The following is an 18,542-nucleotide window of genomic DNA, read 5'->3' on the forward strand; positions in this document are numbered from 1 at the left end:
GTCTCCTACTCAAATAATTCAACTGCTCGGCACCGGACCTTTGTTTCACAGACAGCAGGACATGAGTAGTGTTCAGGGCGCATGGCTGAGGCACAGGTGGCCTGTGAGAGATAGTAAATAGAAACGCACATGTCCCTTTAAGCTTGGTGCTTCCCTTATGTATCAAGGATGATTTAGTCTGTTATCTTATTTGGCTCATCCTTTTATTACAGTTCCAAATAACTCTCTCAAAAATGGAAAAAATAAACCGAAAAGGAACACCAGACAAGTCAGTGCTGTGAAGCCCCTGGTATGCTTTTCTTCCCGGGGGGGGGGGGGGGGGGGGACACCTCATCACCTAATCCTTCTCCATAAGGACATTGTCCCCCAGCAGGTATGTAGGGGACACACAGTAAACTCTAAATGAAGTGTATTTGTTTTCATGGTATAACAATGAAAAATCTCACTGGATGGGGATTTTTAAAAAAGTTTCTTCGTTTTAGCCCTGTCTGTGAAGGAAGGAAGCAGTGTCATCACTGTTCTGAAAGAACTCTGCCCAGGTCCACTCCAGCTTTCTGCTCAGTATGGCAAAGGGCAAGGTGATATGCTCTCCTCACAAGGCCACTTTTTGAATAAATCATCAAGATGAAATCTGGTCAGTTAGGAACAAGTTGGTTATAATTTAACTAGGAGTGTGGCAAATGTGGAAAAATGAGGTAAGTCAATTATCTGGGGGACGTGTTTCTTTTAACGGCTGGTCCTGAAAGGCTGAGGGGTAGCTCAGCTGAGACACGAGACGGCGCGCGGTCGCAGGCTCAGCTTTATTACCGAATAGAAGCCCAGTCTCTGGAACATTAAAATCGTTCCAAAGTTTAATTAAAAACACAATTTACAAATATTTTATATCTTCTGAAAAGCATTTCCAAGTTAAGAATGAAAAATATATACATAATATATAATCAAATACCGGTTCCTTTCAAATCCCATCAGGTCCACACTCAGCAGCATCCATCTTTTTAGGTTCTTCAAAATCTGAAAGAAAAAAATACCATTTCCTTCATCAGTTTTTTCCTTTAAATTAAGAAAGGATGTGAAGGTAAAGGTAACATCCAGAATAAGAAATGCCGACAGCCCTCTATCACGGCAAGGGTCAAGGCTAAAGTGCATTATTAGGTTATCACTGCAGTTTTTTTGCAAATGTGTGAAATCTTTATTAATTCTTTAGATAAAACGGGAAGAAAACTAAAAGTAGTTTCTACATTCACAACACAGACACAGAAGCTTTCAAAGGCTGCTCGAAGGGAGAGGACTGATGTTCCCTCACTCACAACAGGCTTGTGCTCTCCCAGAGACCCGGGGCGCATACCTTCTGTTAAATCGACCAAGTTGTCTTCCACGGCGGGGGAGGGGATGGAAATCCCCATTGCTTTCCGAACTCCATACATGCTTACAATATCACCTGGAGTTACTTGCTGTGCAAGTTCTTTAAGATTATTGGTCACTTGTTCAGCTAGGAAGAAAAAAATCAAAATAAAAACAGTTCTAGGCATTGAAATGTTCCTTTAGATAATTAAAAAAAAATCAGAACAATAGATAAATGCAAAAAATCAACTGTCCGTGGTGTTCACTTCAGCGTTCCTTTATAGTGGTGTCGATACTCAAATCAGCCCAACTCTCATCTTGCCGGAGGTGAACATACCGAGATGCATTTCTCTGTACGAGGGACCCAAGAGACAGATCGTGTTGGGAGGGGGTCTGGTGCTCAGACGCTCATTCTGGGCTTCTTGGAGCTCCCTGAGCAATCTGGTGGTCTCATCAAGTTTCTTCTGGAACACTTCAGCTTCTGTGTGGTAAGAAAAATAACACACTAAAGAAAACATGGACACACTTGTGTTTGATCTCTTTTATTTTCCATTTTTACTCTCACGTTTTATTTCACTCATGATATAAGCCCATACCAAGAGAACGTGATCCTTACGATGTGACGCCCATGCTCTTGTCCCTGGCATTTTTGTATTCTCTGCCTCTCCTACTATATTTGGGTACAACCCTGGTAATTTAAAGGCTTCCTGTAATCCACGGGAAGTTACAATATCTAATAAATTTTAGACAAAGTATAGAGAGAGAAGATGAAATCAAGGTATAGAAGTTGCTTAAAATATGCAGGCCTGGAAATCAAGACTAGTCTATCCGTTAGGTTTGCTTCCTCATTCCTCCTTGTGTCTGACCGTGTGCAGTAAACTGAGTCCTCTGCTCTGGGGTTCTGCTGTTGGTTAGCCTTCTCTCCTCATAAGACTATCCCCCCTCAAATGAAAAACCACAGACATGCTCTCCTGCCCACTGAAGCACGGCCAGCCAAGACTTTCCTGTGGTGAATGGGTCTGTGAATCTGTACTAAGGTGACATTAAATCCTGACTGCCTGTGTCATGAAGTGTTTCCATCAAACCCTCTGGAGACACTCACCTTCAGAGTCAAAAACTTCCACTGCAGCACCAAAGTTTGTCACTGCTTTCAGGGCTGTGAGCCTGTCCTGCGTACTGGAGTCTAAACGCCCCACTGGTTCTATTTCTGTAATCTGCTTAAAAAAAAAAGGAATTATTTGAGCTTGCTAAGCTCCGACAGTGCTAGACTGAGAAACGAGTAAAATGGCTGTGTTCACAGGCCAAGTTATTCCACCTATTTACTTTGGAATTAAAATTTTGATGCCTATAAAAAATGTCTTCCCAGAATCCTTTTAAAATACCATTCCCAAATCCTGGCAAAATGGTGCCCACAAATCCACACTTCTCTGTAACACAGTGACGTGTCTTATACAATCTGCATCGCTGTTCCACATGGCAGCCACTCTAAAAGTGACCAGGGCCTCGTGACTGCCTACGCCGTGAAGACCTTTGGGTGTTTATGACACTGCCCCGTGTTTCCGAGGCTCACAGGCAGTGTTTCGGCCCCCAGTCCATCCACCTGTGCTCCTTATCGCACATCTCGAACAGAAAGCTACTTCCTGGGTCTCCTCCAGGTCCCTCAGCCAGGCTGTCAGTATTGCAAGGGAGAAACAAAATCCTGGAAAGCAGGGAGTTTTATTTTTGGAATCACAAGACTCAGTTTTCCTAACTTCAACACTGTTCTTTAGGAATAGACCAACACAGATAATAAGTAATCAAAGTTAACAGTTCCATTCACACTTCCGTATTGCATGCTGAGCTCAAACCATCTGAACGCCTCATTTTTCTATCTACATGTGGGCTAAAAGTGTGTGGGAGAGAAAAACTCTATCAGCATCTATGGTTTGCCATTTCAGCTGGACCCTCACAACCCTACTCAAGAGGCTTTTCACTTCTTATCCAGTTTCCTTTCCCATTCTCAAGATTTCCTTCATTCTTGCCCCCTCACTAAGCACGTGACCTCGGCTGACTCCTCTTTCTTTGAAAACAACATGGTTTTGTAAAAACCATCTACATCTGCATCTAATCTACCTTTACTTGATCTCACATCTTCAAGTTTTCTTTCCCCTTAGTTAACGGGCTTCTGTCCCCTGGATCTTAAATGTCTCAGTTTTCCTCTACTCATTTAACTCACTGAGGTCTTACTTTTGTCCCCACCATTTTACAGGTTATGAAGGACACTTGCCAGTCTCCTCTTCCTGGGCTTCCAGGCAGCATCTGATACTGCGGAGCACATTCCTCATGCCATTCTTTCATGGTTTTCCTGCTGTAACTACTGGTCTTCTCCAAGGTTCCGTCTTTTGACCTGGACCCAGTCTACATGTGCTCCCTGGAGAGTCTTGTTCACTTTAATGACTACAATAAAATTCTACCTTGAAGTCAACAACTTCCAGATGCACATACCCACAGCCCAGATCTCGGAGTTCCAGGCCTACGCCTCCAACGATGTCCCAAATCACATTCACCCCAGCTGACACTGAATGTAAGTTCTTTCCCTGCCAAAGGCGTGCTCCTCTTCCTGCACTTCCAACACGAGCTAACAACACTATTGTCCACCTCATGCACAGGGCCCTGTCAATTTTAATTTCACTGTATTCCTCGTTACTGCCTATCTTTACTCTCTTCCTTTGTATTGTGCTAGTCGTGCTTTGGCTTAGACAAGTCCCATAGCTGCTCACTGGTCCCCTCCCTCCAGCCCCTCTCCTCCACATTTCATCATAGCATCCCATCTTCTGGGATAAGGTTTCAGCTTCTCAGCACTGCACACGATTCTTCGTCATCTGGTCCTCACCACCTTTCCTCCGCTCCCCAGGTCACCCACTTCCTGAGTGCTCTGCACGTGTGCCCTGCTCTCTCCGATCTATTTATGTCATCAAACATGCAGTTCTGCCCACTTCAGATGCCGGACCTGCCTGCTGGGAGAATGCCTGTCAATCCTTCAAGACCCAGTTCATCTGGAATCCCCTCTGTGAAGGTCTCCTCAGCTACCTGAAGCAGGTGGTTTCTCCCACCTGTGTCCCCGCATCACGCACAGGTACACTGTACGGTCACTGGTGTTGCTTCCTTGTTCACACGTGTGTCTATTGTACTGGCTCCTACGCTCGCCACAGGCAAAAAAATTCTTTTATCTCAGGAGATAGTCAATAAATATTTTTCTTTTAAAATAAAGGTTTATCATTTAAGCCTTTTAGCTTATTCCTCATTTAAATATTTTCTATAAAGAATAAAATATAATCACCTCTATTTCTTTTGCTGTGTCGAGAGTCCTAGTCTGGCCTTCATCCTCAGGTGATGACTATGAGGATAAAGAAAACAACTTTTTACTAAAAGATATATAAAAAGGTAAATATCAAGGAAAATAGAAAAATATCAAGAGTTCATGGCAAGAGAAAAAGAATAAGAATATGAATTATTGAAATATAATTTTCTAAACCAAAAATGAACTAGATATGATTATTAGCATTCTGAGAGTATTTTGTGAGTGAAGAGTACCTCTTACTGGTGACTTCAAGATTGGCATCTTCATGCCTGATCCAAAAGCTATACACGTTTAAGAAGGTATTTGGTAAATAGCACATAAGTACCTAAATAAATGGAGTGTGTTTTCAAACAAGAGGTAAATCTCTAGCAAGGAGAAAATAGGAGGAGCTCTGGAGACTATTTTGCGTTAACAGAGGGAATATTCTTAGATAGCAGAGGATTACTGTAAAATATTCAAATGCCGCAGAGAATGCGAAAGCTTCCCATAATCCTAGTCTTCAGAGATAACGCATACAAATAACAGACAAATGTATCATGCACAAAAATCTTTTTTTTTTTTTTTGGTGAGGAAATTGTCACTGAGCTAACATCTGTTGCCAATCTTCCTCTATTTTGTATGTGGGATGCTGTCACAGTGTGGCTTGATGAGTGGTGTGTAGGTCTGTGCCCGGGATCCAAACCAGCAAACCCTGGGCTGCCGAAGCGGAGCATGTGAACTTAACCACTATGCCACTGGGCTGGCCCAAAATTACCTTTTTTTCTGAAAGGTTGCATTGTGATTTATTTAACCAATTCCCAATTTCTCAAAATTACAAACAATGTATCCTTACATACAAGTTTTTCCTTAGTTTCTAAGATAAATTCTGAGAAGAACTACTGCTGGATCAAAGAGCAGAGAAACTTTAAATTTGAAATATATTGCCAAATCGGCCAAATGAAAGATAGTCAATTTTAAAGACTATTAATTAATTCAGATTAATTGATGGGAAGGGTACAGGAAAACTACTTTTGAATTGATACAAAGTTGAATGTTTGAGGTCATGTGAAGCAAGCAGTCATGTGTGAAGGTCGTGCAGCAGTTCTCACTGAACCCTGGGTGCTGACAGGTCACCCAAGGACCAGTGGCCACAGGCACAATGAGGGCAGAGGAGACGGCGACTACAGCCACAGCTGCCAGGAAGCGCTATGACCGCCAAGGGACACAGGGCTCGTCTAAGTCCGGTGACAAGGGAGATCAGCTCTCCTCTACATCAGAAGGAACAGTGTTTGGTAATCTTTGTGTCAAATCTCTGAATTATTCCAGATTATGAACTACGTCCAACTGAACTAGAGATAGTTTACAAGTGTTAATAAAAGACAGAAATGAGGAAGCTTTTTTTTACTCGAGGCCCCACCACTGTGTTATTACTGCAAAATAAAGAAAAGGACATTATCATTTTCGTCAACTTGGTTTCAAGCCGTGAGCAAGACTGCCCCTTGCTGTTACGGTACATAGCCTCAGCTTACTTCTGGGTTGTAAACCCCATTTTTGATTCCTCCGTTCCCAAGATTAGGAGTTAATGACAATCCTCTGGCCTCGCAGATCCTGGCAGCTGAGCCACTCGTTTCCGCTCATTGTCCTCCACCCATGGTCTCCACCCGGGCTCGGCTGTCTTTTCAGGGGAATGGAGCTCAGCTGTCACACTGGTTAATCCCATGGTTTCACATACCACTGAATGACTAATGCTTGAGAGCCAACAATAAATTACCCTGTTTCTTTAGCAGCATTCTTACCATCTCCAACTCTTGCAGGGTTCTAGAATGCCCTCCTTTTGTTAAAACATCCAGTAAACTATCTGCCATAACATATGGATAATCTTGGCATGTGGCCAAAAACTCATGGATGCTGAAAGAGAGAGTGTTCGGAAAGTCACTTCCATATAAATCATCTCCATTGGCTTAATCTTCCCATCATAGCCAACTGTTTCCATTAGATGCCCTTAATTTATACACCATGATGTAAAACTTTCTGTCTAGGTCCAACACTGTATCTACATATTCGCCAGTGATAAATTTACCATCATTAGAGAATTAAATAATATCAAGAACACAGTGAAAACCTCCCGGGAAAACCTTCAAAGAAAAGTAAGACCTTAGTGATGAAGGGGTCCAGGGCTCAGTCGGTGGAGCTCCTTGCTTCTCCCATTCACTTCCTCCCTAAGGGGATCTTATTCACCTCAGGACTTTCATATGTGCTAAAAGACTCTCAAAGTTACTCCTCCAGTTTGGACCACACCTTTTGGATATACATATGTATACCAGTATTTCAGAAAAATGTTGCACTCAAAATATTGATGAATTGGTGACTTACCTGAAATCGCTCGGAAGATCAGAGTCTTCCCCATAGGTTGAATAGATTAAATCAGAATCGCCCTTGCTGATATTTGCAAACGTGGAGTCATAGTGCGGTGCATAAGAACTATAGGGTCCATAATTCAAGTATAACACTGTTGATAAAAATGAAATACTACAATGCTATTCTTTAACTTGTATGTCAACGTATTTTTTTAATTAAAGATTATTCCCTTCTAACTTTACTACTTCATTGACTGGTATACAAATCTAAGGTACACGTCTTCCCTCAAACAGAAGACTTGTGAAGTCACAACTCGGGTGAATATTTTCTCACAAAAGGGAGAGAGAAAAAGAAAAAAACTCATTTTGAAAACGAATACTTGATTTTTCAGTTTCTCCTGAGGTTAATACAATAGCTAATTAATGCTGCAAAAATACCACGAAGAAAGTTAGTGAATAAAGCAATAAATGGTAATGATGCTTCTTATCCCTGACTCCTTGAAAGAGAAAACAGAATTGCCACATGGGGAGCCTCACCTGGAGTCACTCTGTTCCTCTTATCCTCTTTGAACCCCTGCAGCGTGTTCACTCCCGACTGAAGCCTTCCAGTCGTCATCCCCAGTCGCACAGGGCAGTAGCCTGGTTCTAAAACACAAGACCAAGCACCGTGGAGGCGGCTCACGTGGTCACCAGCCAAAGGGCGCCCTGCGAGTGTCTACACGGACACTGCTTCACGCTCTTGACATGACTCTGTGAAGGAGGCGGGGCGGCCCTTACTATGCCCATGTTCAACTTAAAATCTGAGCGTAGAAAGGCAGGAATGGAGCCAGGACCAAAACCTGGTCCTTTTCATTACACTTTACTGCTTCCCAGAATTCTTTATAATCATGTTGCATTTCACTTAAAAAAATAAAGATTTAAAATGAAAAGTTGGACCTTTCAATGTTAAGATGAAAGTAAACTGGCAGAGAAGGTTAATAAAAGACTGAGTTAAGGGCAAATGCCTGACGGAAGACAACCGGGTTAAGTGAGCATCTACGCAGTGAGGAACAGCCTCTAAAGATGGGAGCTCTGTAACCAGGAACAACCCAAAAATGACACTGCAGGCTGAAAGCAGCACGAGAGCCGAGGAGGAGGGCATCAGAAGGAAACGCGGTCTCTGGGACTATCCAGCAGGAGGGTATTTCCTCTTTGAGAAGAGTCCTGGCGTTGGACTACGATCCCTGGAATAGAGGCTACTGCCGCCCAGTGACCACGTGACAAGACAAAAGCACTTGTGAGAAACCTCCAACACCCACATCAAACCTCCCCTCTCAGGGAGCAGGCTGGAATTTGGTGTCCCAAGGCATACTGGTACCTCCACCAGGAAATCAAAACTGACAAGTGGACAGGGGCATCTTCTACCTTAAACCAGTGACTGGCCTCTTGGGGGAGCTGCTGTGAGAGGAGCCAGGTCAGCTCTGGCCACATCTGGTTGTGCCCAGAGGAGCTGGAACCCCAGGAACTCACACTAAGAGTGGACCGGACTCTAGGGTACAAAGAAAGGGGAAAACCTTAAGGCGTCCTCTAAATCAAGTTAACTGCATCTCCTATCACCAAATTTTCACCACAGCTATACTAGAAAGAGCAATGTTCTCAATCCTGTGGCATTTGATCCCAAACCACATAAATTTCTACTACGAAAAGTTCTCATAAAAGCCAAAGAGTTTTGATTTGAAAATACAGCACCAGTTACTTTTCTCCTAAGTAAAGGAACTCTGCGCTCACCACTTCAAGAATGGAATGCAATGCTGAAAGGCAACATTAACAGGCCTGTCCTTTCAGTTTTCACATGCATCAAGCTCTTCCCTGCTCCGAGGTGTTCACCTGCGACTCCCCCACCCCTCACTCACCTTTTTGGGATCGACCCAGACAGCACCGTGTGAAGGAGACCTTCTCTGACCACAGACTCTAGACACGTGCCTGTGCTACGTGGTCACAGCTGCTCTTCTCCTTGGTCGCATGATACACGGCAGACAAGCTCATCTCTGTACCTGATTCTGTTTGTTTGTGGCCTCCTCCTCCCACCCGACAGAACGTGGTGGGGGACACTTGTCTGTTTTGTTCCCTGCTACACACCTAGCTCCACCTTCAGCTCCGGAGACAGGGTCTTGCCCATAGCAAACAATAAATACTGGAGACTATTTCTGAAGTGTAGGAATTCTGTCCTTATTAATTTTTGTATCCCCAATTATCTCTCATAATGGCAGTATGAAAATGGATATTTATAAAATAAATTAACATTCTCACATTTGCTTATCACAACACATGATTTTCCCCTCCGGATAAATAACAGAAAGTCCCAATTCTCACACTGAATTTCAAAATATTCCCTAAACTATTTCCATTAAAATATCATCAGAGAAAACAAAAACAGGACTGAAGTTCTAAAACAGTGATAGCCAACCTTTACAAACTTTCTACCGAGCACAGTGAAAGACATAATGTCATTAGGTACATATTATTCCATTACTATTCCGGTACTATGTTGCATATTCACTCTATTCACTGAAATAAAAAAGTCAAATTTGTTGTCATAATCTGAGGGTTTTGATATATCTCTAGAAATAACACAGCATACATACCACAGTCTCTTAAAACCAGGGCTAAAAACTACTGCCTGATTTTTCGTCTTTGTTAATGATTCCAGGGACTTTGTATTTTAAAAACTTGATCTATGTAGCACCCATTTTAGGACGAAGTAAAGTTAGGCTGGCTGTCAGCATGAGATACATGATGTCGAGCCAAGTTCTTTGTGGAGAACAACACAGTTGGATTTTTCACCATTCAGGCTTGTTGCTTTAAAATGTTAAACCAGGTCACTGCTCTTCGCCAAACAGCAAGTCCAGGCACAGTCTAATTCTGTGAACCTACCTCCCACAATGGGATCCACAGGATGGAGAAGTCCCAACGTTGTGGTTCCATCTGGTTTTCTTCTTTCAAACTCACACTGCAATGACCCAAAGTATTCAAATGGCATTAATGGTTTTATATATAGTATATAATATATATAGCATATCAGAAAGCCTTACTTTAATTTAATCAAATTAGTATTGTAAGTGGCTAGCATCTTTACACTCAGATATCGATTTTCACACCTGTCTCCATATACACAGGTGCTGATGGGCTAAAGAAATGAAGGTTAGGAAAACCTCAGAATTTTCAAGAACTGTGTGGGTCCTTAAGGTCACCTAGTTCTGCCTACTCTTAAAAAAGACAGCTACTGAAGACCAGGGCAGGGGAGTGACCTCTCCAAAGTCATGTATTAACCCATTTGGTTTTAAAACCAATGTGTTAAATAGAATGATTTTAAAAGATCAGAGTATACATGCTTACTTGTAAACTTAAAGGATGTGGCTAATTTTCCAATTTTAGAACATATTAACTTCACTAAAAAAGAAAAAATCCAGTGATAGAGGAAAAGATTAATCATGTACTTTACAAACAAATATATTATTAATATTTCTTCTGCAAATATTGTACTGAAGAGCTCTATGGCAGATATGGATTAAAAGTACACAAGAAATTTAAAAACTAAAAGTTTCAGACCACCCGAACCAGCAGGTCGTGAGAAGAAAGGAAAAGCTCAGTTACCTGACTGTGAACAAGCCGTCTGGTCAGCTTTCCTCCAGATTCTTTAACAATGCGGTCAATCTGCTCCTGCTCTCTTTCTAAATTATTGCTTTTAAATTTATCTTCAAGCATATCTTTGTCTTTCCTGAAAACACACATTAATACTAAGTAAAAAAAAAAGGTAAGATGAAAACATTACAATGAATTCCAGATACGAATACAACTGAAGTGGGGCTGTTTGCTCTACTATCACCAATTAAAGCTTTCTTCCTTAACAGCCTGGAAAGGGGCCAGTGAGAATGCACAAACAGTAAGGGAAACCCAACATGTTCGTCAGTTCCCTACCTTTTTGGGTCCAGTGTTACTTGCCTTAAACATTTTTCTCAGTATACTCACAAAAATTAATTAGACCTTAAATACTTTTTTTTTTTTTTTTTTTTAAAGATTTTATTTTTTCCTTTTTCTCCCCAAAGCCCCCCCGGTACATAGTTGTGTATTCTTCGTTGTGGGTTCTTCTAGTTGTGGCATGTGGGACGCTGCCTCAGCGTGGTCTGATGAGCAGTGCCATGTCCGCGCCCAGGATTCGAACCAACGAAACACTGGGCCGCCTGCAGCGGAGCGCGCGAACTTAACCACTCGGCCACGGGGCCAGCCCCGACCTTAAATACTTTTTGAGAGGGGAGGGCACAAATTTGTTTTATTTTTAAGGTTTGATTTTTAAAATTTAAATTTAAAAAACCCATACATTTAAAATGTATAACTCTTAGAGAACAAAAACTTGCCACGAGTGTACTTTCTTCTCATGACGACAGCAAAAATCTCAAACTGCTAACTAAAGTCCTCTCTCAGAGCTGACAGTGAGGTGGGGGCATCAGGGTTGGCAGTCAGGGGTGGAGCAGGGTTCAAAACTATGTCCAGCCATGCTGGCAGCTGCCTGGCAGGACCAGTGGTTTGTCACTGCTCCTACCAGCTGACATCTAGTGGAAAACATGCAGACATCTCAGTGACAGCCCATCTGCTCAGGAAGGAGCCTTGACTGTGCTCAGGCCTAAGTGCTGTCTCAACTCCCTGATGGAATGAGGTAATGAATACACATTTTTTCTTAAACAAATAGTTCTATTTAAATAAACTCACTGACAATATGACTCCCCGAAGATAATCTATTGGTTTTAAAACCACTTTCCCAAGAACACACATTCAGATCTGTTTTCTGAAATCTGTCTGGACAATTCCAACCAGAGCTTTCTACGAGAGGGCTCTGACATCATCAAAAAGGACTTTTATGCCCAAACCAACCAACCCCAAGCTGACAGGACTTGTCTTCCCAAGGCAGGCCCCGAATCAGTATTCGTCCCCCTTACTAGCTTGAAAAAGACAGCTTAACCTCAACACTCCAAAGACTCTTTACTTTTTGTTCTCCTTGCTGGGACTCTTGAAGGCTTGTGCTTCCGTGTCTCCAGAGTCTTCCCTCTCTCTTGGCCAGCAGCCGCTGTCCTCCCCACTCTGCGAGGCGTCTGTTCTGTCTTTCTGTTTTCGGCTCTTCTGCAAGTCGGCCATGAAGTCTATGCTCTGCTTCAGGCTCTGAATTCTTTCCTAAAAATATTTAAGAAATTCTTATTGTATGTGTGTCATTGATTTTTAAAGTAATGCTTTTTTTCCTCAAAAGAATTTGCACTTATCCTGTCATCAACTAGGGAAGAAAAACAATTAAATATAGTTATACCAAGAGAGTATTATATTTAGGAACTAGGAATAAAGCCTATTCCTTCAATCTAGATAATTTATTTCCCAACATAATCATCAAAAAGTTCATGGAAGAGAAAGTCTGAACAAAGAAAGACCAAATATTCTTTGTAGTACTAAGTTTAAAAAGTAAGATTTAGTTTAATAGCATGTTAAAATTTTATACTTATCAGAACGGCTTATCTTTTGAAATTTAAGAATTATTAGGTACTTGAAAGCCTGGAGCATGTGAATAAGCACCCTTATATTCTGGTAGCCCTGGGTGATCACTGACGACTTTGGCATTTTTCTCTGTGTGAAAACAGCTTGCCACAAGGAGGATAAAAGGTTGCTAGCTCAGTTTCTTTCGCAAAGTGCACAGTGTTCTTCTAACCAAAGAAGTCTTGTTTCTGGTTTGTGAAACGTGCTTAATTTTCCTTGCATTGACACGCTGTGAGATTTTCATTGTGGTCGAGGGCTTGAGGTTTCTGGAGGCGGATTTCTTCCCAGCGACTACTCTGCCCTTAACTCTGTGTTGTCACTGGATAAAATACGGACTGCAGTCTCCTTGGGGCTACATAGCAACAGGAGGGAAGACTTCTGCAGAGTAACAGAAACTAAGAACTAGAAAGGACCAGAGGTCATTCAAATAAGAACAATGTAGCCCAGCAATGCTGACTGACTTACCTAAGGTCACAGAACCAGTGACTAGCAGGAGGCCTCCTGCGCCTCCTGACAGGCCTGTCCTCATCATGCTCTGCTGGATCAGCAGCGCGGACTGTGAGAGCCTCAAAAACACGGATCCTCCTAATTTTACTGGACTTCTATTTTAAAGTAATCTTAAAACTATCAAAGTAATATATTTTATTGTAGACAAAGACATGAGTAGAGGAAAAAATAAAAACCTTCTTAATTTATTATCCAGAGAGGAACAGTGTTAACAGGTTTATCATTCCAGTATTTTTCTAAGCATTATACATATTTAGCAAATTGGAATTTTACTGAATATTTGGTAATAAGGGCTTTCTTCCGTTAATACATTACAAGAATTTCCCCTCCATATCACTAAATATTCTTTAAAATGTTTTTAATAACTGCATAGTATTTCATGTTATGTATGTACCAAAATTTATTTAACAACTTACTATTAGACATTTAGATTATTTCCAAATTTCCACTATTACAAATGAAAGTCTCATGAACATCACTGTAAATAAACTCCCCTGGGAATCTCTATCTCTTTAGGATAAATTCCTAGAAGTGGAAACACTAGGTCAAAGGAAATGAGCATTTTTAAGGCTTTTGATATTTACTGCCAAACTGCCTTCCAGAAAAGTTATATCAATTTCTACATTAGTGTTTGAAAGTTTCTCTGAATCCTTGCCAAACTAAATAGCATTAAAAAAATTTGACAATTATTAAAAGTGTCTTATTTTAATACATACTTAAAAACATTAGCGAGTGTGATTATTTCCGTAACTGTCTATTGGCTGTTTGCGTTCTCCCTTGTCTACGTCACTGAGGTGCTTTCTCACTCATCCCTCTATCTCTAGTCCCTGCAGCAGAGACTGACATACAGTAGGTACTCAATAAATGCTCGTTAAATGACTGGGCTTAGACCACAAAGTTCTCAGTAATCTTTTTATTTCCACTCTCAAATTTTATAACACAGAAGCCACATGAAGAACATTTTGGGAATTTTTTTTAAAATAACAAGCACAAAATTAGAATAATTCAACTAGAGAAATTTTCTAAATTTTGACACAACTCACGGGAAAAAGTTGAGTTTAATTTTACTTTGAAAGCAATGTCTTTTTCTTTTTCGGTAATTAAAATGTCTCCAGGGGCTGGCCCAGTGGCGCAGCGGTTAAGTGCGCACGTTCCACTTTGGCGGCCAGGGGTTCGCTGGTTCAGATCCCGGGTGCGGACATGACACAGCTTGACAAGCCATGCTGTGGTAGGTGTCCCACATATAAAGTAGAGGAAGATGGGCACGGATGTTAGCTCAGGGCCAGCCTTCCTCAGCAAAAAAAGACAAGGATTGGCAGATGTTAGCTCAGGGCTAATCTTCCTCAAAAAAAAAAAACCAAAAAAACAAAAAAAGGGCTCCAAATCAGCATATAGCTTATCAATCTTTGATTTTACAATATGAAATGGCTAAAAGGGTTTAATTCTTTGCCATTAATAATAGTTAACATTTATTGAGTGCTTACCCATGTACCAGGGATAATTCTGTGAGGTAAGTACTATCATTATCCCATTTACGTGTCTGGAAAAAGGCTACACAGCCTGCCTAAGGCCACACAGTGTCCCAGTGGCAGAGCTAGGGCTTGAATCTTGATTAGTCTCATTCCTAAGCCACTATGCTACAAATTGTACCCTTTGTACTATAAGGCAGCATTCCAGTATTTATTCAGGAGACCAAAAGTTATTCTACATATGTCTATTCTTTATAAAAATAACATGTCTACTAATAGTCACCCTTGGTTTGTAACTGAAAAAAATGATGACTGACTGCTCTACAATCTACACTGAACATTCAAAAACAGCTATCTTTTAAAAGACACCATTCATGGAAGGGTGTGCTGGGCTCTCTTGGGAGCACTGCTGTTAGACGAGTTAACTCAGGAGGTCTAAATTTAAATGTTAAAAATCACTGTTGCAAGGATCCCTCCCATCTAGGGTGGAGAGAACAGTCAACAGGAAGCTATAACACAGGATGGGTAGGGCTTCTCAACAGGAAGAGATCTGAAAAAAAAAGGAAAGACAACAGAGAAAGAAAAGGGAAAGTGGAGAAGAAAGTTTATTTTCTGTGCCTCCAACCATCCCACCTCCAGTAAAACTAAAGAGATACTGAAATGTTGCATGTTAATTAACTATATTATTTAAAGAAGAGAAAATAGTGGTAAAACAAAGTTGATAGATTTACTTGGGATATTATCTCCGCAAATGAAACTTTCTCCTAAAAATTCAACGTGCGTATTTTGGAGTGACTGAAGACTGCACTTGCTGGACGCGCTTTTACTGCACGTACAACACAGACAAGCACTTACAGGTTTTTAAACCTGGAATACGGCTTGCTTGTGGATTCTGAGACTTTCCGCAAAGAGTGGGATAAACATCTTATATTGCTCTCCTCTGCAAATTTTGCCAAAGATGGGCAACTGGCTTACATTACAGTTTCCCAAGTCTTTAGGAAAGGGTGGGAACTGATGTTGTCTAAATATTAGGAGTGCAAGAATACTCATCAATCCAAATGCTTTTCTTTCCCCAGTTAAGTGGATCCAAGACTCTTCGGAGCCAAGCCTAGACACTCAGACACCTGCACACCAAGGCAATTCTTCAAATGTAAAACTCACACAGATGATCACCATTAAAATTGGAAAACCATGTGCATCCACACGTGACTAACGTCTGTTATCGTACAACTCCCCGAGGCTGAGACCAAGCTCTTCACTCTGATTTCTTTCTCCTTCTTCCTATGTCTTATACTCACTCATTTCTTCTTCGCAAAATCCCTCTCCTATCTTGCTCTTCTTTTTCAGAGCTTCCTCCCTACTCTAGCTCTTATCTAGATTCAGCACATAAATGCTGGCAATTATCTTAGAGATCACAGATTAAATCTTCTTCTCTATAGACGAAAACACTGAGGCCTAGAGTGGTTAACGTCTTGCCCAAGGTCTGCAAGTTAGTGGAAAAGAGCTCAGTCTTCTGACTTCCTGGGGTGGTAAGGTGCCAGGATTATCTCAGTCAATTTCCCATTCTACTCAGGGTTGTGAGTAAAACCTCAAAAGATGTGACTTCTCTTGCGAGCTTTCCTCTTCCCCTAGCAAATGCAGAGAGATCACCCCAATTTTCTCTTCAAGGTCTTTCCTCAGCCGTCAGTCACTCTCAGACAACACGCACATAATTTTATGCCACTATTTACAGTATCTGTTTGGAATAAGTTACCACGTTTACGCTTTCTCACGCAGCTGGACAATGATGTGTCTGTGCCTCTGCACACGTTTCTCCCACTTCACACACCCTACTACGCACCAGTTCTTGTCTTTCAAGGGACAGTCTGCTCCTGTGGTAAAGTGGCTTTGAGACAGGTTCCCAGTTAGTGCTGATTTTATATTTTGTTTCTTTCTACTAGAAGGAGCCCCTGTGCTTCACCCGACAGTAGACTCCATCACTATAAAGGGAAATAAAAAGCTTTCCTTCTAAAAGGTCCCATAATCCACCTCATCAATCTTCTCCTGGAATTCATTCAAGCTGACGTTTCTTCCATAGCGAATATAAGTCCTTCTGGGGAACATCAATTCAAGAGCCTCTAAACAAATAATTACAACTGAATACCAATATTTATTTGCATCAATTCCAAATGAGAATCTTCCTGCTTTAATTTTCTTCTCTATATTAAAATTTTTCTCATTTATTATTTCATACTTCAGTATAATCTGCCTATAAAATAAAACCAGTACTATATTGGATCTGTATCACTACGACCAAAAAACAGAGATATAGATTTTATAATAACCATTATTTATGACAAAGAATTTCCTTTACCTGGCTAAGAATTTTCATGCCTGAGTGCAATAGCTTCTTTGCAGCTTTATAATAAATGGTCTCTGGTTTATTGTAAATCATAGCATTAGTACACATGAGTTTGAAGTTATCCTGCAGAGAGAATATTAAGAGGGAAAATGCATTAAAACAAAACAAAGTACCCTTCTACCCCAGTTTGAAATCATACAGGTCCTTGAAAAATTAAACAACAACAAACAAAAGTCCCTACCCTTTTCTTTCACTGTTTACTAAACAACATTAACAACAATTTATTAAGTTTTAAGACTCACTAATAAGATATGTACTGTTAAATTAATTTAAATATCCTACTACATTCTTTTCCAAATTCCTAAACATTTTATAGTAACTATAAATGGGTTTCTTCAGTATAATCTTATTGCACACAAAAAGAATTAGAAGAAAATACTTCTACCTTATATTTAATAGAATAATCTTAACTGAGTGGTTCTTGTAATTAAAAGATATTACTCTTAGTTTTAAAATAAACATCTTAAGTTTCCATTTATGAGTTAAATATTTTATTTCAGATCCTGACTGAAAACTGGGAACAGCGCTAAATTACCACAACATTTCCTACCAAATCCAAATTAACTGAACAAAACGTTAAAATATTTACACCAATTTTCTTTGAAGTGTTTGGATACTATTGCAAGCTAAACATAATCTACAGAATGTTGCAAAATCACACCAATGTGAAATAAACCATACAACCTCGAAGAGTTAAAACATATAACTGGAGTAGCCAAATGATCAAAACTGTACCTTTGGTTTAAATTTCAAAGACTGCACATGTGCTGGAGAACTCAATCCCACTGGACGTTTTCATGGTTAAGTAATTCTCACATTGTGTAAATGTGACAGTGATTATGCCAAGGCCTTACTACGTCAAACTGATAAAAACCCAACAAAAAAGAGTCCGATCCCTCAAACTCCAAGTTAAAACATTCAGACTCCACTATTTAGTAATTAGTGATGACAGCTTAGAATACAAACGAAAATAGGTAGACCGAGCAATTCTTTAAAAGTGCATAACACTGATTCAACGGTCACAGTAAATTTGGTATTCTATTTAAAGTGGATGGTACATGTGGATCCTTAGTTCCTGGCCTCGTTAGGATTTCGCTAGGTCCTGGATCTCTAAGAATCTGATGAAAGCTTTGGATCCACTTCTCAAGCAAATATACACAGAGTTGAGCACGAAATTTTTCACGTAATTTTATCAGGTCCCCAGTCCCCCTAAAGGCTCACTGACGGCTACCCAAAGGACTCCAGGTTATGAACCCTTGTTACAGATATTCCGGAAAGTTTCTGTCTTGTTAAGAATTATTAAATATATATTTGGGGGGAGGAGAGGCAAGTGAGGGGAGACACAAGATGGCTATTACTCACACTAAATGACCACTGGGCCTGTAACTGGCAAGAGTACTGGATTATTCTACTAACACAGGTCTGATCTGTTAAGGCAACTTTATCAATTCCACGAGTCTTAAGGGTCATGTGCCAGGCTATATTCAACTTCTGGATAATGGTACTTAGTCATTCAAAAAGCTGAAGGACCTTTCTGCATACTTTTCATGTAATTGGAAAAAAAACCCACCAACCTGAACAGCCAAATGAGC

The 18,542-nt window shown here is 40.6% G+C and overlaps 1 protein-coding gene across 1 annotated transcript in view; it reads right to left on the reverse strand.

The window, feature by feature from the left end:
• Positions 1-828: 828 nt before the first annotated feature.
• BRD7 (bromodomain containing 7) overlaps positions 829-18,542 on the reverse strand; it is a 191,430-nt gene continuing 173,716 nt past the window's right edge. Inside the window, exons 7-18 of the mRNA XM_046682030.1 lie at positions 16,903-17,013; positions 12,038-12,222; positions 10,651-10,774; positions 9,931-10,006; positions 7,555-7,662; positions 7,034-7,169; positions 6,457-6,568; positions 4,661-4,717; positions 2,444-2,555; positions 1,679-1,822; positions 1,346-1,489; positions 829-1,011 (exon numbers count right to left, since the gene is read on the reverse strand). Coding sequence (XP_046537986.1) covers positions 956-1,011; positions 1,346-1,489; positions 1,679-1,822; positions 2,444-2,555; positions 4,661-4,717; positions 6,457-6,568; positions 7,034-7,169; positions 7,555-7,662; positions 9,931-10,006; positions 10,651-10,774; positions 12,038-12,222; positions 16,903-17,013 — 1,365 coding nt within the window. The 3' untranslated portion in view covers positions 829-955. The remainder of the gene's footprint in view (positions 1,012-1,345; positions 1,490-1,678; positions 1,823-2,443; positions 2,556-4,660; positions 4,718-6,456; positions 6,569-7,033; positions 7,170-7,554; positions 7,663-9,930; positions 10,007-10,650; positions 10,775-12,037; positions 12,223-16,902; positions 17,014-18,542) is intronic.

This window comes from Equus quagga, chromosome 13 (assembly GCF_021613505.1).
Source record: "Equus quagga isolate Etosha38 chromosome 13, UCLA_HA_Equagga_1.0, whole genome shotgun sequence".
NCBI lineage: Eukaryota > Metazoa > Chordata > Mammalia > Perissodactyla > Equidae > Equus > Equus quagga.